The 23591-nt window shown below is 36.7% G+C and overlaps 2 protein-coding genes across 8 annotated transcripts in view; one reads left to right on the forward strand and one right to left on the reverse strand.

Moving 5' to 3' along the window:
- The first annotated feature begins 1436 nt into the window (after positions 1-1436).
- LOC106131802 (aminoacyl tRNA synthase complex-interacting multifunctional protein 2) lies at positions 1437-5158 on the forward strand. 6 transcript variants are annotated; one of them, XM_013331012.2, is made up of 5 exons: positions 1437-1595; positions 2082-2314; positions 3855-4001; positions 4421-4640; positions 4781-5158. In XM_013331012.2, exons 2-5 carry the CDS (start codon positions 2162-2164, stop codon positions 5122-5124), a joined length of 864 nt encoding a protein of 287 aa, XP_013186466.2. In that variant the 5' UTR covers positions 1437-1595; positions 2082-2161; the 3' UTR covers positions 5125-5158. The 6 variants fall into 6 exon arrangements, with proteins under 6 accessions (XP_013186466.2, XP_013186468.2, XP_013186464.2 ...); XM_013331014.2 differs by having other exon boundaries at positions 1455-1595; positions 2161-2314; XM_013331010.2 differs by lacking the exon at positions 1437-1595 and adding an exon at positions 1617-1796 and having other exon boundaries at positions 2161-2314; positions 4787-5158.
- A 2677-nt stretch (positions 5159-7835) lies between these two features.
- The window catches only part of LOC106131858 (protein sidekick), a 38731-nt gene continuing 22975 nt past the window's right edge, over positions 7836-23591 (reverse strand). Inside the window, exons 6-29 of one of the 2 annotated variants that reach the window (XM_060954741.1) lie at positions 22831-22950; positions 22044-22199; positions 21672-21798; positions 21241-21536; positions 20459-20644; positions 19350-19762; positions 18800-19022; positions 18302-18498; positions 17046-17255; positions 16561-16815; positions 16014-16242; positions 15515-15835; positions 15252-15432; positions 14780-14995; positions 14133-14329; positions 13740-13936; positions 13185-13424; positions 12835-12972; positions 12237-12444; positions 11698-11795; positions 11517-11616; positions 10448-10768; positions 9698-9987; positions 7836-9136 (exon numbers count right to left, since the gene is read on the reverse strand). In XM_060954741.1, coding sequence (XP_060810724.1) covers positions 8894-9136; positions 9698-9987; positions 10448-10768; positions 11517-11616; positions 11698-11795; positions 12237-12444; positions 12835-12972; positions 13185-13424; positions 13740-13936; positions 14133-14329; positions 14780-14995; positions 15252-15432; positions 15515-15835; positions 16014-16242; positions 16561-16815; positions 17046-17255; positions 18302-18498; positions 18800-19022; positions 19350-19762; positions 20459-20644; positions 21241-21536; positions 21672-21798; positions 22044-22199; positions 22831-22950 — 5162 coding nt within the window. In that variant the 3' untranslated portion in view covers positions 7836-8893. Of the gene's footprint in view, positions 9137-9697; positions 9988-10447; positions 10769-11516; positions 11796-12236; positions 12445-12834; positions 12973-13184; positions 13425-13739; positions 13937-14132; positions 14330-14779; positions 14996-15251; positions 15433-15514; positions 15836-16013; positions 16243-16560; positions 16816-17045; positions 17256-18301; positions 18499-18799; positions 19023-19349; positions 19763-20458; positions 20645-21240; positions 21537-21671; positions 21799-22043; positions 22200-22830; positions 22951-23591 lie in introns of both variants that reach the window. The other variant, XM_013331093.2, reaches the window with a different exon arrangement.

Genomic DNA, 23591 nt, shown 5'->3' on the forward strand with positions numbered 1-23591 from the left:
AAAATCTAAAATTCTGACATAACATTTTTGAAGAAGATTTTTGAAGATTTTTAAATGTAGAGCATGATACACCATCCCGCATTAAGGCGATACTGCCGACACTAGTCATAAGAAAGTAGTTAAATTATATTAAGATACACTAGCTGTCATCCAGTCCGAAGTCTAATTTTTGGATTGAATAGGTAGTTGTATTGTATTGTGGTGATATGCAACCTCCAAATTAGCTTTGTCACCTTTTATCATAAAAGGAACATTTCATTTGTGTCACATGCTCAATTCATACTGTATAATTTTATTGAATAAAGCCATATTTACTGAGATATGGTAAGTTATTCTACATGTATTTAGAATAACAGAATATAATATATTCAGAAAACCCCTAAAAAACCTCTAAATATTGTAATATAAAACGCCTTAAAAAATCCTTTCCATTCATTTCGACCTAAGTTTGGGGGGAAACCGTCAAAGTTGGGAACCGTGCCCTTTTAAAGCCCCAAAAAATTGTCATAGCACTTGCTGCAATGACTTGACTAATAATAATAATTTATGTTAGAACCATCCGACTTATGAAACTACCTCCGAGTAGTAGCTGATAACCTCGATTTTATCTTAAATTTAATCAATATTCAAAAGGAAGATAACTTGTATAAAGAAAACTGTTAAGAATAAACGATTATTTTTTAATCGATTTTTCATACTTAAAAAATAAATCGATTAGATAAAAATCGATTTTTTATCAGCAATGTCACATTCCTAGAGTACGGTGGATGTCTTAGACACTTTCATCTAATTCTAATTAGATTTTTACGTTTTTAAAAATCGATTTTTAATCGATTATTTCCATAATCGATGATTTTTTCACATTCTTACAATTAGGGATGTGACATTGCTGATAAAAATCGATTTTTATTTAATAGATTTATTTCTTAAGTATGAAAAATCGATTAATAAATAATTGATTTTTCTAAAGAAAATAATCGATTTTATTGTATTGATAATTTTTTTTCCTAATTTTACAATTAATGTCATAATAAACGCCAATTAAATTATATCAATAAATTTATTTATAAAATAAACAACAGAAACTTATTTCTTATATAATCAACACAAATTAAAGTTTTAAAACAATCAAGTTTGAAAAATGAAGTTTCAACAATGAATAATGAATTACATATCAACCGAATGTCGGTAAAATACAGTTCATCGACTAACTCCATCTAGTGAATGTTTGATTAAATGAATCATCAAAACTATTTTAAAAGCATGGAAAGAATGCACAGATGGTGTTAATGTATTATTATGGAGCTATGGCAGTTCGCGTTCCGGGCTCCAAGTCAGAAGACCAAACGTAATGTCGGAGTGCATTTATTGCATGATTATAAAAAATCGATAATTAATCGATTATTTATTTTTAAAAAATCACGTAATAAAATCGAATTTTACTTTAAAAAGAATCGATTTTTTAATCGATTATTTTTCACATACCTACCTACAATTATGGCACGAACTAAATAGAGATACGACGGTGTTATCCCGAGTCTTGGACATTATTATATTATTATTGTGATTCCAAGGTTTATCGAATTAAATTTAAAGTAGGTATAAAGGAACTAAAATATTTGTTGTGGTTATTACATACATACATAAAATCACGCCTCTTCCCTGGAGGGGTACGCAGAGACTACATTTTTCCACTTGCCTTACATAGCCAGATGTCTACTACTTCCCAAATAGTCAGCAGGCTTCCTCAGGTGGTCTCTAAATATCCAGCACAGTATGTTCATCGCGACACGCAGGTCCTGCTTGTGCCGCTTAAGCACTTTGTATATTTGCTAATTTAACATCTTTTACCCTTTTGCATACTTTTTTCTGTCCCTGTGGTTATTATAAAATAAAGGTAGAAACAAGGTTGTCCCGGCGAGGTACATAGGTACATAATAATACTGGAATGTCATAATTGATGCATAAAATTTAATCACTGCTACATCTAATGAGTAGGCATATTTACTGTATGTATGCTACCTTTAACCTAGCATGTGCACAAATGCAAAGTATTGTATATCTGTTCTGTTTCTTTTTAGTCTTCTCTGGTAGCCACTTGCTGTGTTGCCCATTGTTTGTACCAACAAAGAATAAAGAACTAGAAGATTATCCTTTCAGAATGTACCACATGAAGAATATAATAAGTCATGATGACAACAAATTATTGTTATCCTTGCCCAACTGCATGTACCGAACAAAAAATGTGATGGAGTTTGAGAAGGAACAGGACATTGATATCAATATTATTCAGCAGGTTACCAAATTTCTTAAGGTTTATTTTGATTTTTCAATATTTTTGTTATTTATTTCACTTTTTAATTTAACCTTGTCAGGTTTTCAACAATTACAGTGGACCCCTGATAATCCAGCCCCTGTCTAATCCGACGCCCCCTGTAGTCCGACATGTCTTAAAATATTAATGACATATTTGACAATCTTCTTAATGTAGATTGTGCAGGTTTGAATATAAACTAAATAGAGTTACGGTTTGAACAGGTAACAACTTGTACGCGCCAACGCTATTGTGCTCGGCGTGTAAGTATTGTTTTACTTAGTTTAAACCTAGAATAACGTAATCTTTTGTAAAAATATCTGGACTATAGGGGGTCTTAGGCAGTGCTTAATTATAGATAATCCAACAAATTTGATTACTGCCCTCCATAATTTTCGTCGGATAACTGGAGGTCCACTGTATTTGTTTCGCTCTAGGATCAGAACTCAGGCCACATGACAGCATTATACCAAAGTATTATTTATACTATATTAACTAGCTTTAATATGTTGATATTCTGGAAAAAATATAGTGATCATACGTTTGGACGTATGGTCACTATATCCTTTACGGGTAGACAGACAAGTCTTGAAAAGACTGAAAGGCCATGTTCCATGTATCACTTACAGCTAATTTATTCACAAAGAATATGTTCTTCACATTTGCTGTAAACTCAGAATTAACATTCAGAGATCGGATATTCGGATGCACCTTAAGTTGGGGTGTTGGGTTAGTATGGAACGTATTTCTGTACCTCAAAAATTCCGGGATTCGGCATTGATACACTTAATGTTCTAATTATGTATTCGAATGCAAATATACCTAAAGTTGAGGTGGAAAAAATCACGCGGTATAATTCTGGAATCCCGGTAGGTAGGTAATTTTTTAATGAATATGATCATCCATCACTTATGTTTATAAAGGTGTTTATCATACCTAATCCTACTACTATTATAAAGGCGAAAGTTTGTATGGATGTATGGATGTTTGTTACTCTTTCACGCAAAAACTACTGAACCGATTACCATGAAATTTGGTATGTAGGTAGCTGAAGACCCAGAATAACACATAGGCTACTTTTTATCCCAGAGTTCCCGCGGGATTGATAGGGTTTCCATGCGGACGAAGTCGCGGGCGGCCTCTAGTATACGATAAGTTTCAATTTCTTGTTTAATAAAATTTCCGGGATTCAAAATAATTCGAATCCCGAAAGCAAGAAGCCGCCTCCACACTTTCTTAGCCAAAATATTAGTTTAGGTAAATATCCGATTATCGGATCTCTAGTTCTGTTCCATACTTTTATGAAAACATTGGCAGAATATATTAATATAAAAACTTTTTCAATGTACTATGTGTGTTTTATCAGTTTAGGATATTTTGAATACTATTATTATCAATAAAAATCTAGGTCAAAATATGCTGGTGTGCTTTTGTCCCGACAAGTTACATCTGAAAAATTTTAGGATTTAGTGTGTTGTAATCATTTCCTGCACAGAAAAGCATTTTATACTTTATTGTATAAATTTTGATGTACCTGCAGGTTCCCCATAAGACAATGACTGAATTGGAAGAACGTCAGGATATGTTACTGAAGAAATTGGATTTTTTGTATGACCGAATCAAAACAATAAGTTCATACTGCAAAATTAATGAAGTAACAATAAAATCCAATACAGTAAGCTCAGCTGTAAGTACCTTAAATCATAGATATATTTTATAATTATTAGTAAGGTCAGGACCATGCGATTTGCATGAATTTTATTTCAGCATCTGCAAGTATATCTTTTGACTTTTATAAATGCTTTTTAAAAAATACAATTAGCAAATTTTCAACAATAAAAATAAGGTATGAACAATGGACACTCACTACCAACCTTGCTTGAGGAGGTTATATGGAAAAGATTGCAAGTTATAAAACTCTCTCCATGACTTGTATCCAAGACTTGTTTGCCCTTTGCTTTTTGATGTTGGGTAATTGCTAGATACCTATCTTTCAAATTTGCAATTAACATGTCAATAGGAAATCCACAGAAAATTTTTGAGGCGCCTGTTTTTGACAAGGATCTGAGTGGCAAATGTCTAAATGGTATTACAAATTTATTCCAGATGACTGTTCCTGAGGAAACTGTGCTTGTTGTTAGTCCAGATAACTTGCCATGGTTTTTATACAGGATACTTGCAAAAACACCATTTTCCTTAAATATAACATGGCATATTCATTCCTCTGTGCCAAAGGAAAAAGTTTCAAAAATAACAGAATTTTTAAAAAATTTAAATTCTAATAAAAATGGAACTGGAATTAATGTGAGACTGATATTTAAATGTGGTAAGATAAATAGTTTTTATATAATAAATATTGATATAATAAATAAATAAATTTAATTTTAAATTATTTATTTATTATTATTTAATTATTTAAAATTATATTTATTATTCTTGGTATATTTATTAAAAATAAAAATTAAGTTTCAGCTGATTCAGAACTAAGACTGTCTTCATTAGCAGTTCCAATAGTGGGAAATGTCAATATTCTTCGCTACTTGTCATATGTTTACCCAGATATATTGCCATACAATCAGGGAGACTTTAATATGGATGGGTTCCTGGATATCTGTCACAAACTTGAAAGATCACCAGAAAAACATAAGGCAGATTTAATTAACAAATTGTTTTCACAGTATACAACTTGGATATGTAATAATCAATTTTCAATAGTTGATGTTGCTGCTTATAATGCTATGAAACAATCAAACAATGTTTTGAAATCTGTACCTAAAATGTGGTTGGAAAACTGTTTAAAAATTATGTAATTAATAACATTAAACATTTCTTTACTGGATTCAATTAGGACTTTGTCTTCCTCCTTGAATGATGAGATGGTTTGGCCATGTTGAAAAGATGAATGACATGAAAACAAGTTGACAAAGCAAATTATGAATGGGCAACGTTTAGCGGGAAAGTTTTGACGAATAGGTATACCTTACCTTGGGCATCCTGGCGAACGGTCAAGTCGAGAGTACTCGAGACCGTTCCGGGAAATAAGTTTCAATTTACGTACATTTGTTGTGTTATAATTCGTATCCGGTAATTTTTTGCCTTTGTTTTGTATGAAGTTACGACATATATAATCACATCTTTATCCCTCACGGGGTAGACAGGGCCAGTCTTGAATAAGTCAGCTATTTTTTCCAAATCTTTTACGACATGCATGGGAAAAAGATGCAGTGGTCCTATTATTTTTATATTGGTGCCGAGAACCACACGGCAATGGGTTTTTCTGAGGTCATTTGACTGTTTGAAATAACAAAAATTATTATGATAACCAGCGACCCGCCCCGGCTTCGCACGGGTGCAATATTTATTTTATTTTTACAACAATTAGGTATTACATTACAGATGAATTTATATACAACGTTCACAGCTTTTTATAGGCACGCTACCGCCGCGCCGCCGCCCCGGTCGGTCAGTAACGCCGCAAGCGCTACTTCCCGCAATTTTAAATCTGTAATATCTTCAGAAATATTTATTTAATTCTGGTGCGTAAAGGACCATTATCTATCTATCTTCTATCTATATCTTCTTCTATACGTATGTTTTATAAAACAAAGTCCCCCGCCGCCTCTGTCTATCTGTCTGTTCGCGATAAACTTGAAAGTACAGGACGGATTTTCATGCGGTTTTCAACAATAGATAGAGCAACTCTTGAGGAAGGTTTAAGTGTATAGTTAGTTTAGATTTTGTACAAACTGACGATAAAACAACGATATTAGTTCAATAGGACGGAAAAAATATCCGATCAGGAGCTTTCGTCAAGAACGCTGCCAAAACCTTTTGAGTTATAACAAAACAATGTATGGTAGAATAGGGATGTGGACTGTACTCGAATAAGTACTTATAAAATTTTACCACGAAAAGGTAGTTTCTATAGTAAAAATAATAAAAAACACAATATTTTCCTCAATAAACAAGACTTTATTTTTTTTATTTAATAAAATGTAAAAAAATGTAATTAAATATTTCACCCTCAAGTCACGTGACAATGAACACCAATCAAAATGCGTGACGTCACGCGTTGCAATACAAGAATTTTCGCTGTCAAGTAATATGGTGTTTGTTGATATTTGGATCATATTATTACCGTGATTTCCGTCCGATTTTCTTTTTGAATAAATTTTTAAAGGTTTTCCCATAATGGAAAGTGGATATATTAAGGCAGATAGTTCAAATTTGCCAAGAATTGATTGCTTTACGGTGGCTAATTTCTTCGCAACAAATAGTAACTTCTGCTCTGCTGATTTTAGAAATGTGAAGACATCCATGTAAGTAATATACTCAAGATACATTATTATAGTAACAAAAGGTATTTTTAAACTCGAAAAGGTAAATTGTAAGGTAAAAATGAAATAATATGATTTTGCCACATCATTGGCCAACTATAATGAAAGAACGAAACATTGTTTACTTTATTTCTAACCTTATAATTCGAGTTTTCGTCTTTGAAAACTTGAAGAGAAAATTATTTTAATACAAGTAAATGTAACAAATATTATCAAAATATTATCAAACTTACATCAAAATGATCTTCACAGAAATACTTTTTACTTTGTGTAGATACAAGTGCCGGATCCCGATGGGCTAATTGAAGCCACTTTTTCCGTATCGTTTTTGTACGTGGAACAGTTTTTCAGGTGTTTTAATAGTTGTACTTTTATACTGCGGCACCGCACAATATTTATAAAATTTTGAATTCATATTATTATCACACAACTACGAAGTAACTATTCATTACATACAACATACGACAATATTTTGTAACGCGTGACGTCACAGCGGCCGTTTGACAGGTATCCGCGTTTTGGCGCGATATTTTGAATGGAGTTTTAAATAAATTATTTTAAAGGAATTACTTGAAATAAAAAAATAATAATGAATAGTTTGGGTTATATTTGGTACTTATGCATGGTTTTAATCACTTTCCCAAAAGTAGTCCACATCCCTATTGTACCTCTTTAATAAGATCGACAAAAAAAGTCCGCGGTGGTATATGTCTATCTTCTAAGGATAACCCACAATACCCATTTATTTTGCGTTTATTTAAAACAGTTAAAAGATGGGTTATTTACGAACCTATTTTTAACAATACAGTATTAATCCTTATCCATTTAAATAGCTTAAATACATTGTTGATTTAATATAGATCTACAAGCGTACCTATTGGTTAAAATCGCTTCAAAATTTGCCCTTATTTGTCGTAAAAAGTAAATTACAAAAAAATGATATTGTGGGATATCCATATGTAGAAAAGTAGAAGTAGCTCACTCACTCAGTAGTCACTCTATCTATTGAAAAAAACCGCATCAAAATCCGGTGCATAGTTTTAAAGATGTATACAAAGGGACAGAGATAGCGACTTTGTTTTATACTATGTAGTGAATAGTGAAGTGATATTATGTAATTTTTTGGATGTAACCGCAAATAAATAATAAAACACGTCGTCGTCAATATAAATAAAAATGCAGACTAATTTTATAAATTAATATATTGTCAGATATGAACTAACATAAACTAACAGTATAAAAGTTAATGGCACCTGCTTTTAAAATGATTGAATGGATATTAAGTCAAAGTATCTTTTCGAATAAATTTCATTAAATACATAAAGGTACATATTTGGAATGTTATAAATGCCAATAAAATTCAATAATATACGTTATGGGCTATAAAAGCACTGGAATGGAACAGAAAGTTAGGTAATAAGTATCTGGTAAATAAATGCTATAATGGTAAAATTATAGTTACTTATACATTTTATTAAATTAAAAAGCAGGAAGCATTTTGACGTAAATTTGATTATGGGAGAGTTAAAAATGAGAAATATAATAAAAATGTATATAATTGTAACGTTTAGAACATATAAATTATATTCTTGTTTGTGTTTTAAAAAGTATTTACAAAAAATGTTTTAAATCTACATCTATCAGTCAATTTCATATTTTAACAATAAAATATCATAAAAAAACCTTTACAAAAGGCTGCTCTAAAATTAAGAAGCAGAGAAGAGTCTAAATAAATGGCTAAACACTAATCAATACTGATAGCGAGTTCCTACTTTATTTACAAAAAAAATCAAAATCTTTTAAGTACTTATCACCATAAATCACTTAATTTTATTTGATCATTCGGTGTATAGAGAATCTCCTATTTCACAAAGCGCTTATTGGATAATAATTTTTAAATGAAACTACATGTATTGAACATTCAAGCAAAAACATGTAGTATAAAAGTTTTACCATTGTGTATACATTACATTGTAAGTTAACTACATTTAAAATTATTAAAAAATGATGCTACTCATAAAAATCGTATTACTTTAAAGAGATCCAAAGTACCATTGGTCTTACGAACTTACATCAGAAATAAAGCCTTAAATATTATAATAGGTAATGATTAACCACTATAAAGTAAAGCTTAAAAATTGATATGTACATTGGAAATAATAGCAAAAAAAATGAACTAAATAGGGAATGGGCAGTGAGGTTATAAATGTATAGATAACGCGCTTGTCGCGTCAGGCTCCTGTCATACGAAGGAGGAGAAACCGGGGAGCGGAGCTCTAGAACGTGCCATGTTGTTCATGACGATTTGACCGCCGTTGAGGCTGATGGTGGCGCTGCCCTCGGGCTCGGAGTCCGTGTAGCTGGAGTACTGCCGTATGGGCCGCTGCCGCTTCCAAGACTGCCGCAGGGTATCGTTCACGTTTGCGTAGTGATTTACGAATGAGTGTGGCTCCGATTTAACACTTTCATTTTCGCTCTCCGAATTCTGTATTCCAAAAATAATCTTCATTAATATAGCATGAAAAAACATATCCTTATTTTTTTTTATTTAACCTTTATTTCGATTACACGACACGAGTCGCTGCCAAATATAAGTCCGGTACATTTAAGAACATTGCCCCTGATAGTTTTTAGACATGCAAAAACTATTGTTAATTTAGGTCAATGTTTAAATAAATCGCAGCGAAAACATTTTTATAATACATGATATATCAATTTACAGGTGTTTTAAATAAGAATTTAAGAAACTTATGTACATTTGAAGGTTCTGAAATACAATACTAGAAAAAAAGAATATATGTTAGTACCTACATCTTATTAATTACGCATTATCAAAACAAATTAAAAAAAACATTACCGACCACACCTAATGTAAAAGTGCTCATTCGAGATGGAAGCGTGACCAAAATTAAAATATAGCGGTTGTGAATTTCTGCGATATTTACCGTCACGAGATCCGATCGGAGGTAGTCAGGAAAAAGATAAGGTCCGAATTTAGTGTTAGGGCGAGGACAGTTCAGACGACGCTGATTTTAATAGTGATCACCTGTGAGTCGGAGGAGCTCATCTCGGAGGGTTTCTCAGTGAGGGAAGAGTCGTCGGGGTTCTCGTCGTAGCCGCGCAGGCTCTCCTCGTCGCTGTGGTAGGCCACGGACAGCGGCGAGGGCCGCGGCGGCGACTTGGCGAGCTGCGGCGGCGGCTTGCGGCGCAGCGTGCCCGTCACGCCGCCCGCGCTGCCCACCGAGCTCTGCCGCGACCGGTACAGCTCCATGCCCAGCGAGCCGCGCTCCTCTGTCTCGCCCGCCAGCGACTCCTCCAATGTCTTCTGTGCTTCTTCTGCGAAACGAGATTGTTGTTTTATCGAAAATATTTCTGATGTTGTTTCATCTTTCTTATTATATTATATTCCAGTTATGAACCCCTTGGATAAAACTCGGGGTTCCGGAATCCCGTTTCCGGAATCCGCGTCCAGGAAATATGTAACACCTGAACCTGGATAAGGTTCATTACGGCCGCGGTGGAATTTGAATAGCTTTATTCGGATATTATGGACATAGGAGCCTTGTTATTTTATTTTTAGGTTTGTTTGATATAAATCAGACCATCGCTTTAACTAAGACTGAGAACATCAGATTATTATATTGTTTGTCAAAATCTGTTCAGTCTTTTTGAGATTATTCATTACAAACATACAAATATTTTATTATAAGTGTGGATATTAGATACGCAAACTAATAAACATAATTTTACAAACATTGAGCTTTCACCGAAAAGCTCAGGCTTAAAATATACTCACTTTTATACTTGTAACTCTTGCTCTTGACACATAGTATGGCGATGACCATGATGATTATTATGATGGAGGCGGCCGCCAACGCCACCATGAACCACGTGCGACGGTAAAACGGTCGGTATTGCAGGTATCCATATTCCAAGTACAGCTTCGACGGCGTCACGATCACTTTGTCGCTGTAGGCGGGATTGCTGATCCCGTGCTTGTTGTACGCGATCACACGGAACGAGTACGCGGTGGAGGGGAGAAGACTCTGATAAGATATCGTGAACTCTTCAAGCATACCGTTACTGGTACGCGTTATTGTTTCCCATCTCGTGTCATCTGAATACAATCATATTTTAGCGTTAAATTGGTCGGCGGTCGGCTTCAATAAATAAAATTGGCATCAATCTTGAATTACATAATGCTCGATAGCGCTAGTGTTAAGAAACGATAAGAGTTATACATTTATTTGCTATTTATGTGTATTATGTTAATCTTATAATTCAAGTTTCATGCACTTTAATGAAACCGTGAGGTCTTATAATTAATATTCGTACAAATGTTACTGATGGGGACTTAACGTAATAATAACTTTGTTTTGGAGGGGTAAGATGGCAATACATTACTGTGCAATAAAATATCAACATATGTGTGTGCATCCGCAATTACTACATAAACTTACAGGCTTGCCACGTCTCCTTCGCTGCATTAAAATGTTATGTGCGGTCATTATAGAGTTTAGTTTACAAAAGAAGTACTGAAAATAAGATAATTCGGTTCTTTCTATTTTATGAGAGTACAGAGAGAGTTTCAGAAGATTTCCTTTTCTGTCTTTATCTGTAAGTGAAGCTGATTTTTGAAATGGTAATGCGTACTGCGTGTCAGCACGTGATGTGGTTGAATGTTTTTGTTGTCTGTAAGATGTGAGACACATGTGCTACGCCGCAGAGGACTGCTCGATGATCCTTATATATTCACGAACTCAGGATATCTCTAGCTCCCACATGATATCTGTCCTGTATATTGTAATGAGGTTATATTTAAAGAAGTGTAAAGGTCGAACTGGCACGTTCAAAAGCTCAAGTACCTTTCTTCCTAGCCTCGAAGTAGTACCCCTGGAGTTCACCGTCGCCGCTGGGCGAGTTGGCCCAGGCCAGGCGCAGCGCGGCGGGGTCGGGCTGCAGGCGCAGCGCGCGCGGCGCGGCGGGCGCGCCCGGCTGCGGGCCCGTGCGCACGCGCGCCTCCGCCGCGCCGCCCGCGCCCACCGTCAGCGCGCGCACGCTGAACCGGTACTCCACCTCCTCCTCCAGCCCCCCCACCGCCAGTTGCCGCTCCGTCACCTTCTGCTTCACTTGCTTGCTGAACCCTGAACAAACGAGTCACATTCTCACTTTGTCTTGGTTTTGATGGGGAATCAGTAGAGAAGTCCGGGTGCGCCTTTTGACCATCATGATCATGGTTTGTGTAAGTCAGGTTTTGGTATTAAATTGGAAAAAAAAGGTGATACAACTTGTCGCGGTATCTCAACGCCACAGGTCACAACAGCCAATCACGAGAGGCTATCAATTTGAACATATGTATATACAACCTCCGACTCAACATCGTCGGAGCCGCGGTTTCTCCAGGCATAACACCTTGCCTGACGGAAGATCTTGCCTTCGTTGCGGTCGAGCCAGAATCATTGCTCCTGCTACAAACTTATAGTATTAAATAATGTAAGAACGTGTCTGCTGCTTTTATTTTAATGTTAAAAAAATATATTCAAAGGCATTTTGTCAAAAGACTTCGATATATTAACGATACTTACGTTCATCCTGTTGTATAGTCTCATATGTCACAAGATATGACTGTATGAGGCCATTTCGACGATAGGGTGGCTGCCATGAGACCACTAGACTGTTCATTGTGATGTCGGTGAAAGTTATATTCCGTGGCGCGGAGGGCAATCCCTGGTGAGTGCGTGCCAGCACCGCTGTTGAACGCGGACCGTCGCCAGCAGGGTTGAACGCTAAAACCTGCGCCCGATAAAACAATACAATTCAACCTCTTTATTACTAGGTGGGTGGTAGACAACGAAACAATTTTTAGCGGAACTACAGCGCAAAAATTTGTGTTTATTCTCTCTTTCGTCTTGGTGTGTTCCCAGTTGTACCCTCCCTATACTTCGGGGCCCGGGGCCCGTTTTCTGGCCATTTACTCCGGTCTTCAGTTCTGAGATCATTCCAGTCAAAACAAGATTTCGCCCAGGTTGCCCAGATAGTCTTCGCAATATATGGTCGTGATGTTGTTGAATGTAGAAATTTTCAAATTTCTGCGAGATTTTGGGAAGACACAGGCATTATACCTATATAGTACTTTAACCAAAAATTTAAGGTCCTTAATAAAAGGAAGGGAGTAATGCAAACCTGAATTCGGTATTGGGTAAATTTATCGAGGAACACTAAGGAGTGAGAAGTGGCAGTGGCTGGAACTACTTCGATTTCCTCTTCTGCCTTGCGTCCCGGTTCTGGTTCTTCTGGAGATTCGGTCATTAGGTAGAATATCTGGAGAAATACATGGTAATTTACTTATATTAAAATAGATTTATAAATACATGAAATTGAGACACATGCTGTTTATAGATGTATCAATCAAAATTGAGTTAAAAAAAATTTTACTTGTTGAACCAATTTAGATGAAACTTGGTACAAATCTAGTTAATCCTTATTCTTACGGGAACGGGAGAACCGGAAATAGCGTATAACTTTAGTAAAACCTTATAGCCGAGCAGGTCTCCGTTCTGCTGCGCCTCGAGCGGCGGCAGCCACGTGAGCGCCACCTCCGTGGGCGAGGCGGGCAGCGCCGCCACGGCGCGCGGCGGCGCCGTGGGCACGGCCTCGCCCACCCACACCACGGCGGGCGTGCGGCCCGGGCCCGCGCCCATGGCGTTCACCGCCACCACGCTGATCTCGTAGTTGCGGTCCACCGACAGCTCCGTCAGCACCACCTCCTCGCTCTGGTGGCGACACCAATTCATAGGTATATACATAGATAAACTCTTTATTGCAAAGAGATTAAAGCGAGACAAGAAATTATTTAAATTCAGAGTTTGGGAAAATCTTGCAAAGTACAGAAATGGCTGAAAGTATTTAGTTAACCAGGCTAAGGCCAGTTTGGGGCTATAATGCTTTAGTAGAATATTATATGGGCTTAAAACTCATTTTGTGAAAGTGTATATGCTCAACAGCGAAAATTTATTGCTGAGACAGTATTAGTACGTATACATTTACATAGTAAAAAAAAACCAGTTATTTCATTTCACGCGACCAACCTTGATGCCAGGCACCTCCTGCTTCATGGTCTGCTGCAGCGCCGTGGGGAAGTCTGTGAGTGGCTGGTACAGCACGCGGTAGCCGCCTGTGCGGGTGTCACCGCTCCAGTAAGGCTCGGCAAGAGGTGACCATTGCACGCGAACACTGCTGGGCGTTATCGGCACAACGTGGAGGTTCTCGACGGCTTTGCTTGGAGCTGTGAACAGTTGGGAGTTGAATAATTAGGCAACTGATCAGACATCTGATTAACTGAACATCTCCTTTTTCGTGAGCACACGCGGATCCCGACTTCCTCCTAAATGAAGGCAGGAGGCAACGGGCACTAATATCGATGACGAAAAAAAAGTGGGTTCCTTTTTGAAAAAAAAAGACACAAAGTTTAATAAAAGTACCTGCGGGTAGAGTCCTGACGGTTTCCGTGGCATTACTGAAGCGACTCGGACCGATGTCATTAGTGGCTTGTATTCTGAACTGATACGCCGTGTAAGGTTTCAGCCCTTCCGCCGTATAGGAAGTAGCAAACGGATCCACGCGTTCAGGTATAGTCTGCCACGTTCCACCCTCTTCTTTCTGTTGTACAGTGTAATACCTGAAAATTAGCAAATAAGTTTTCGTTGTATGAGGGTTATATTTGCTTTTCACTATAGTGGATCACCAAAGAAGGAACAAACACATCAAGAATAATAGCCCCTCAAGGACATGATCTTTGGCAATGAAGGTGTCACAAAAGAGATTATTAATTTGCCAAGACAAAAGACGATGTAACCGCCGAGGAATGAATGGATAAATACTCTTTATTGCACATATATATCCTATATTATAAAATGGTCGCTGTAGATCGTTAGTTTCGGAACCACGATCGCTTGACGCGATGGATTAGTCGGCGAGCGATCAGTTTACAAGTCAAGTGCCTAGGTTAGATTAATGGAAACAAAAAATTTAACTATGTAAGGACATCGATACTGTTTATGTTTTGTGGGTGGGTTTTTTCATGATTTTACCTTTTAGGTACGGAACAATAAAAAGTAGCAAGCACTACCTGAGCGGCGCATAGCCGTCATCTCCGGGCGTCCACGAGAACGTGATGTGGTGGGGCTGCAGCAGCGAGCGCGCCACGTTGGGCCGCGCGGGCGGCGCGGGCGCCACGCGGTTCACGGTGGTCAGCACGAGCGCGCGGCTGGTGGCGCCCCAGCCCAGCCGCGTCTGCGCCGTCACCGAGAACAGGTAGTACCGCTCCGACGCCAGCTCTGTTGCTCTGCGGGTCAAAATAAAAATGCCTTTATTCTAGAAAGTTGCTTGCATGATGAGAGTTATGAATGTCGTGTCGTGGAAAAGAGGCACTGGATCTGGTTCGGAGTGACTTGTTTTATGATATTGGGTTTATTCCTTTGACAGTTGTCTAACCTATGTACCATTAAAAAAAAAAAACAATTACTTGAAATAATGCAGTTGAGTCGCAATCGGTTAATAAAACATTTTTTTTTAAAGATTTTTTAATATTTAATTCTCACCTAAAAGTTCGATCCGATGGCAAGAATTCTCTCGAAAACATATGTTGTGATGTGTTATTCAAATGATACGTGACTTTGTACGCTAGTATTTCGCCGTTGGGATCTTCTGGTACGTCCCAAATAATACGCGCTGTTGTGAAAGTCACGTCAGGGAACGATACATTCGAGGGTGGTCCAGGAGCTGAAATTTTATTGATTTTATTATTATACAAAAAAACAAAATATTGCAAGCTAAGTCAAATCATAGCATAATTTATACATACTGTCTTCGAAGGTTCTCACAGTTATTGGAGGATCGCTTAGGACTCCGTCACCCAATCTCGTATAACCCAAGACCTGTATTTGGTACACTACATATTTCCTTAGCTCTGTCAAAGTTATTGTATGCGTTTGGTTTGACGCTATGGCTTGGCACTCTACTTTCTTGTGTTCCGGCCGCGGCGGAGGCACGACGGCCGCGTAGCAAACTTTGTAGCCTTCGATAAGACCATTCTGGTCTTGTACTGGTATATCTCCCCAGAGTACGACAACAGTTGTTGATGAGGTCGCATTCGCTGACACTTCTATTGGACCTCGAGATGGCACTGAAAATATAATAATATTATAAATTTTGTATATTATAAAAAATACAACAGAATAAAAAGTCACGGAAAAGCAAATGTAGGTATATCAATGATAATGTTAATAATAACTTCAATTGAGTTTGAATTGATTTTTTTATTAAATTTATGATTGTGTTTAATATTGCAAGACATGCTGTACCTGCTTCCCTCGTTCTTTCAGTGGCAGTTGGACTTTCAGCAGAGGTGCCTACTTCATTGATGGCAGTCATTTTGATCTCATACAGCGACCATTCCTCCAAGTTTGAAAGTATGTGAGAATTGGCTGTGTGATCTTCCATGATTATAAATAAGGTGTCGTTTGTGCCACTTCGCTTGTATGATATATTGTAGCCTTTCGGATTACCGTACCACTCGCTTTGTTGTAATGGCTATAATTAAAAAGGCATGCCGCTTTATATTTAGACAATTTATACGACATTGCGGTAACAGACAAAGTAAATTGCAAGAATACCTTATAATTAGAGATTAATAAATTTGACAAAGATTATTTTTTACAGAGGGGGAAATGATATGAGAGAATGAATGGATTTTGTGATTGGTTTGCATCAAAGTCATGACAAAAGCGTAGGTATATATTTTTTACACGTCACCAAACGTGCGGTCATTGACAAAACATCCACGTTTTTGGTACCAATACTTCAACATCTTAGTAAAAAACACAAATCCTAAACACCTGTTGTACTTACAATCCATCGCACTCGCAAATTATTCGCGCTGACTGCTCGCACTGTGACATTTCTAGGCGGATGCTGCGGCGGCGCTTGTATTGTTTGAAATTCCTTGCAGGGCTCCGAAGGTTGCGACGACCCCACCACGTTGGTCGCGATCACACGCAAACGGTACGTGGTGAAGGGGATCAAGCCAGTCACTAGGATCGACTGGGCGTCCGGCGCGTTCACTTCGTATATTGTTACCCATGACGAGTTACGCGCCGTTTGAGCCTATGAATTAAGATTTGTTGTAATATTCCAATAAAAAAAATATTCTAACATATTTGTTTTTTTTAAGAGCAAGGGGATTAGATCACGATAAATCGACAACAATAATTTATAAACACATATTAACAATAGGTTGTTTGGAGAAATAAAGAAAAAAACAATGTATGGTAATCAATCGACAAAAGTATTCGAAAAGGCAGTTTAATCAAATGTTCACATTAAAAAAATCTTACTTGTACTGTCCACAAAGAAATAGACGAATTTCCGTCGAACCCTGGCGTGAACTGCAGCAGCACTGAGAATGCTTCTATATTTGACAAAGCCAGATTCCGAGGAGCATCAGGAAGTACTGGCTCGACGCCGGATTGTATGGTGGCCGACCGCGCTGGGCCTTCTCCGACACTTGTCAACGCACACAAGTGAAACTTGTAATGAGTGCTTGCCTGAAAGGTAAAAAAAAACATAACAAAAGTATGCACAATAAAACGTCGTTATTTCTCACGTGTTAGACACAGCTAAAAGTAACCTAACTTGAAGGGAACGTTTTACAGGATACGTATAGCTAAATATAGCTTATTACTTAATTATCGCCTTGTATTGAAATTCACTAAATGCATCCATATTGGTCTAGTACGCATAAAAAAATCAATCTTATTAAATGGAGTAATACTTGTATTGTTATTGACTGATTAAATTAAAAGTGTAATTAATTTAGCCCAGTCTTATTAAATATGATTACCCACTTAGTTTCGTAATTTGTAATCTAAACGTAACAATAGTTTAAGAGATGTGATAATTAATAGCTTTTTACATTATCGCGGTAATCCGGTTTCACTTAGTGTCACAACCGTTAGTGTAAAGCGATTTCCATAGTCGTAATTGTTTACTGTGAGAAATGTTTGCAAAAAGCGTTATAACAATGGCTTGAAGAGCTGAGGCACAAGAAACATCACACTGACAACCGTGCAAACTCCGGAGACGATTGCTATGCGTCCATAATCGCAAGAATCACAGATATTGTAAATGTTTATATGTCGTGTTCATTGATGTCAAACCGTTCAAATGTAAGAAATGAACTAGTTAAAGTGAGAATAAGAAAACTGTGTTACTGAATATAGACGGATTGGATAGAACCCTGATTTTTTAAATCTTTTAAAAGTTTTAAAACCTTTACTTTAGACTGGAGTTTCACAAATAATTATATCTTTAAAATGCCGCAAACACCTTTCCTTAGATTAAAAAAGAAGCTCTAAGCTTTCAGGTGAAGTGTTTACGATTTTTGTTTTGTTGTATCTTTTTGTCTCTTTAAGTAATAAAACAAAAATGCTTGAATTCATTATAATAAAAAACCTTTACAAAACACAAAGCATTTAAATATTTATTCAATAGTGACTAAACTAACTACTTTGAAGTGAACGCAACATTGCTAAACTGCGATTGTGTGTAAATTAAATGTACCTATATGACAATGAATTTGTAATATGTTTACCTGTAAGTGTTCAACTTTGATACTTGTAACGTTTGCCTGGAGCACTTCGTCTTTGAATGAATTCGGATCGTCTTTTATTTGATAAGATAATTTGTAGCCGATTAGAATTCCATTAGATTTCTTGGGCGGAGACCAGGATACTCGGACGGCACGATCCGAAATATCATCAAATTGCAAACTTCCAACTTCGTCGGGAACTGTAAAGATGTAAAGATAACTTTTTTAACATATTCATCAGATTTATTTGATTATCAGCAAAAATTAAATCATGAAAAGTCCTTTTCCATATGAAAACACAGTTTTATTCAATTATTTTTGTATAAAATTAGGTTCAAAATGTGCAGAGTAGCTTTAGGTTAATAACTTGAATAACTTTTCTCGAGAAATATACACCGAAAAAAAGAGCTTTGTAATATTTGAATAATTGAAATCAAATTTTATTTTCTCAAAATAACTTTAAAAAGAATTTGTCCGGTCAATTATGATATGATTACTTACTGTCTTCCTTTGTCCTCACTAATATATATTCGCTCCGGGGCCCATCGCCCGGTTCAGTGAAGCAGAGTACTGATATGTTGTAGTCTGTGAACTTTTCTAGATCGCCGATGATGGCAGTCTGTTCTGTAAGTGGGTCTAACAGATTGGGCGGCACGCTGACAAGCTTTTGTTCTATGTTATCACCCTCATTGTCGTCCCATCTCCAGGCCTGGATTTTGTAACCCTATAATATTGAAACACCCTCGTTAGGCTATATAGTGTTGTATTACAATTCGAAACATCAGATGAGCTAACCACATAGCAAGTTCGAGACATGTTTTGGCATAATAATTCCACAATTCTTTGTCATACATATATTTTTCATAGACATCTTATATAAAAATTTTGTATCCTGAAATACACTCACATGTACAACAAATTCTTAATTATTTATGAGATAGCGTATGACATCGTAGATCATATATTTATGCTCTCAATAATTAATGGGCAAACATACGTGCAGGGAATTCAAAATGGAAATTGAGATGTTTCTTAAGACTGCGATACATACCTGATTAATGCCGTTGATTTTCTGTGGATTTGGTGGTGTCCACCAAACAGTGATGGCTGTAGAGTTGTGAGGTTCACAGCGGACGCTATCCGGCGGTGCCTCTGGTATTCCTTCTTTAGTTTTAATAGTGTAACTATCGGAGAATACACCAACCCCCTTATCGTTATATGCAGCAATCTGCACGTTATAATCCTTCCAGGTAATAAGGTCTTGGATAAGGTAATTCCGCTGAGCCTCGTTCGTGATGTTCTGATATGTCCACGGGCTGTTGTCGTAGCCTCGGAGCCTGTATCTAATGACATATCCGAGTATGTGCCCATTTCTGTGCTCTTCCAGAGGCGGTTGCCATTGAGTTATGATCTCGGAAGAAGAACGTGCAGATCCCATGAAACCAACAGGTGGACCTGATGGGGCTGCAATATATTCCGATGCATTACTTTCTGGTATAGAAAGGTTATTTCCTAAGCGCTTTTTATTTCCGGAAAAGGGTTATTTCTTAAAATATTACATTCACATGCGTAGTAAAGTGTTTTTTAGATTGCATTCCATTAAATAGATAAATTAAAACACGACACATAATTATTTGTATGAATATGAACCATGCATAAAATTTAAAGACAAAAAAAAAATAGGGCACATTCACAAGATCTAATAAAATAACAAGGTATTCTTCTATTTTGGTGTTTAATGCATACCTTGGCAGCATATAAAGTCGCTGGCTGCTTGATTATAAAGAGAACACATTTAGTTGTCGTAAATTATTTCAGTTTTACTGACTTACTAAGTACTACTTTGCCTACCGAAAAAGTGTATGATTCATGAGACACATGTTTTATTTGATATCTGCATTAAAATTACATAGTAAAAGTAATTTGAAACTGATTATGATAAAGTTTGAAACCACGTCGGAAATTACCGATTTTATGATTTATGATATAAATATCGATGCAGATATCGAGATTCAGCGAATGTGCGGTGATGATTATACATATTGTTAGTGCTACATTGAGCGACTTATATTTTCTATATATTTTTGAAAAATCATTATCGTGATTAATCATTAATTACAACATGTCTCAAAAGCGAGGTATTTTTAAATAAGCTTATACCTTCTTGCGGCAGTGTTAGAACATCAGTAGGGTCGGAAGGTGGTCCCTCGCCAACAGTGTTCACAGCAGAAACTCTGAACTGGTAAGATGTGGCAGCTTTCAAACTCGTCAGGAGCACCCAGCGCTGATTAGCTGACACATTCATAGTCTCCGTCACCCAGTTCAAAAGTGGATCGGGCGTGGGTCCTGATAGTAAAGATATTTCATACAGTCTAGGTATTTTATTAACATTTTCCATTTCGGATGATGAATATTTACACTGCAGTGAATGGCAATACCAATTTTGTTATAAATTTGGGAGTAAGTTGTTTCTTCGTTTGTTACCTATCACAGACTGAACAAATTTTTGTAAAATTGCATACATATAGTGTAAAGTAAGAAATAGGGTACTTTTCATGCGGGTGGAGCCAGGGACGAAAGCTTGGATATAGAAAGACTTATTTAAATCACGTTATTATTAGGCTTGTACACTTATTTTTAGTCAAGGACACTAAGCAACTTTCCCCGATTATAGATACTGTATGCCATGAATAAACCTTTTGACCTTCATACTAATCAAGCAACAGACGAAGGTCGGTACAATTTGAGCTAAAGCTTTCTATAATGGGTCGACGTGATTTGATTTTTTTTTCATACATCATAGCTATGGGTACCAGGTAATTCACAGGAACCGACCTTTGAATCTGTTCACATGATAGTTTAGAGAAACTGTGGCGCAACCTATCGTCTTAACAAAATAGTCATCATCCATATATACATAGTTTTTAATAAATGTTACTAACCAAATTCTGGTACGATTCGCTTTTGTACTATAAATTTCTGTATCGGTGAGTTGCCATCGAAGCCTGGCGTCCAAGTGACATTGATGGCTCTTTGTGACGCTCCGTCGAGCTTGTGCGCCCGAACGTTGGTGGGGGCGAAAGGTAGCTCGATGACGGAGAGAACGGCGCGGCGGGTGTGGTTGCCCCCCGGTGACGTCACCACGCATGTGTACTCGCCTGCGTCACTGGCACGAACAGCTTGCACTTGGAGTGCACCATCTGGTGTCACCCAAATACGGGAACCGGCTGTCATTGGCCTAAGTAAAAAATACACAGTTTTTATGTAAGGTTTCCCTTATCTTTAGTGGAAAATATCTATGAAAATGCATTAAAAATATAATAATACTGTAAATCAAATAATAAAAACAATTGTAAAATCACTTAATACTTACTGTTGGTTATGAAACCAATCGATGTTGTATTTGACATTGGGGTCATTAGAAACTTTACACTGCATCGTGGCTGTGTGGCCAAGCAGAACCCTTGTGTCTACAGGCGGTGCAATAATCTGTGTCCTTACTGTAAGAGAACGTTAAACCATAATTCAAATACCATGCTGCATCTATCTATGAGTAAAATTTAAAACAATAAAAAGTTAAACAACTTTCATAACCTTGCTATATTTAATAAATTATAGACCCGATATGAATATCTTAAGCGGGGCAGAGTATTAAAAGAATAAAAAATATTCGAATTCAGTCCAATATTAAAGTCGAGATATAATGCTTTTTAGACAACGAAAAAATCTAGTAAAAAAAACGTACCGAGCACCGTCAGATAGGCTTCTCCCGAAACGTTTCCTGCGTCATTCGACCGCACACAGGTGTACTTCCCGCTGTCGGCTGTGGTAGTACCGGTAATAAGCAAGTCCCCTTCTTCCAAAGCTTGAAGTCGTCCCGATAGATTAATTATTAGAGAATCTGTAATGTGAAAATATGTTACCTAAATCTATTCGATTTATTTGTGTTTTTTATCCCTATTAGAATTACAGACCAGGGGTTCGAAACAAATAAACTTCCCTTTACAACAGGTATTTTAACTATCGAGTAAATGCTTTTATGAGGAATATAAAAATGAAAACACTTTTGAAAATCTCGCGAAAGTTTATTCATTACGTCTCGAAACCTTGTATGATGTCATATTTCCTCGGCCTTACATGATGTACGTTATAAAAAACTCGTTCTTTTGTAATGTGGATAACTAGCCTTTTAAAAGTCTACTAACGAAATTTTTGAATTGATCACGAATACAGAGATTACAATGCAACATTATTTGGATGGACGGAGTTGAGATAGACGAACTCTGAATTGTAGTTGTGAAAGTAAATGCCCTTAATGTGCTGTTAATGTGATTACGACTGCTATAAGGCATTTACGTGTACTCGTCCTACGCTTTATGAAAATCAACGAACTTTACATTTTATGTATAACAGTCAATTCGTATCTCAAATTACATTATTGTTTTTTTTTTGTATACTTTCACGGGATTGGGATCGTCATCAGCGAGTCGGACATGCAAGTAACGGGTTCTAATAATTTCTGCTTGACTCACCGTTGAAGTACCAAGTGACATTGGGAGTTGGCGCGCCAACTGCCCGGCAAGCGATCGTGGCGTCCTTTCCGTCTAGCACCGTGAGGTTCGCCGGCGGAGTCTGCATTATGGGCGGGGACGCTACGAGCCACACACTATAGTTAGTTCAAGAACTACTCTAGCGACTAAATATATGAATATAAAATTACTACATGGAGGAAAGGAATGGGGAAAGCTCATGCTACAAACCATGCGTTTTTTTAAGTATAAAATTGTACCGAAATAACATAAAATCTCAAGAAAAAAAATTAAATGTGCTTGTAATGTCAAGGCGTGTATAAAATATATTTGCACCCGGGTTTTCTAAAATAACGTTAGTTAATAATGGGAAATGGATACTTGGAACGCGATGTAACACGGAATTAGTTAAGCATTCGAGTACAAGCAATAGTCATCTCTCTAACTCTTAAGAAACTCCGCAGGTGTTTTATAAACTTCATCTTAATATGGTAGGAAGACGTTGAATTTTTTAACAGGCTTGAGCTTTCGTAAGTTTTAAGGTCAATTCAAATAAATAGAGTAAATAAAAATATAAGCAAGCAAATTTTTTGAAATTGTTATTACATTGTTGAAGTTCTTTTAAAAATTCATTCATACATTTCAGTACATAAATTTCTTAATTTATAAGTTTTCCAGGAAAAAAGAATACTTGCTCTGAAGAACATGACAACGTAATATGAGTGACATATGAGTAAAAATATTCGTTATAAAATCGTAACTAT

This window comes from Amyelois transitella, chromosome 5, assembly GCF_032362555.1.
Source record: "Amyelois transitella isolate CPQ chromosome 5, ilAmyTran1.1, whole genome shotgun sequence".
NCBI lineage: Eukaryota > Metazoa > Arthropoda > Insecta > Lepidoptera > Pyralidae > Amyelois > Amyelois transitella.

Excerpts from the sequence above, each read along its gene's own strand:
- LOC106131802 (XM_013331009.2), top strand. The coding sequence starts at position 1,777 with ATGTTCATCGCGACACGCAG. Across the intron at positions 4,002-4,420 it reads CCAATACAGTAAGCTCAGCT|ATGACTGTTCCTGAGGAAAC; the intron begins GTAAGTACCTTA and ends AATTTATTCCAG. Across the intron at positions 4,641-4,780 it reads GAGACTGATATTTAAATGTG|TTTCAGCTGATTCAGAACTA; the intron begins GTAAGATAAATA and ends ATAAAAATTAAG.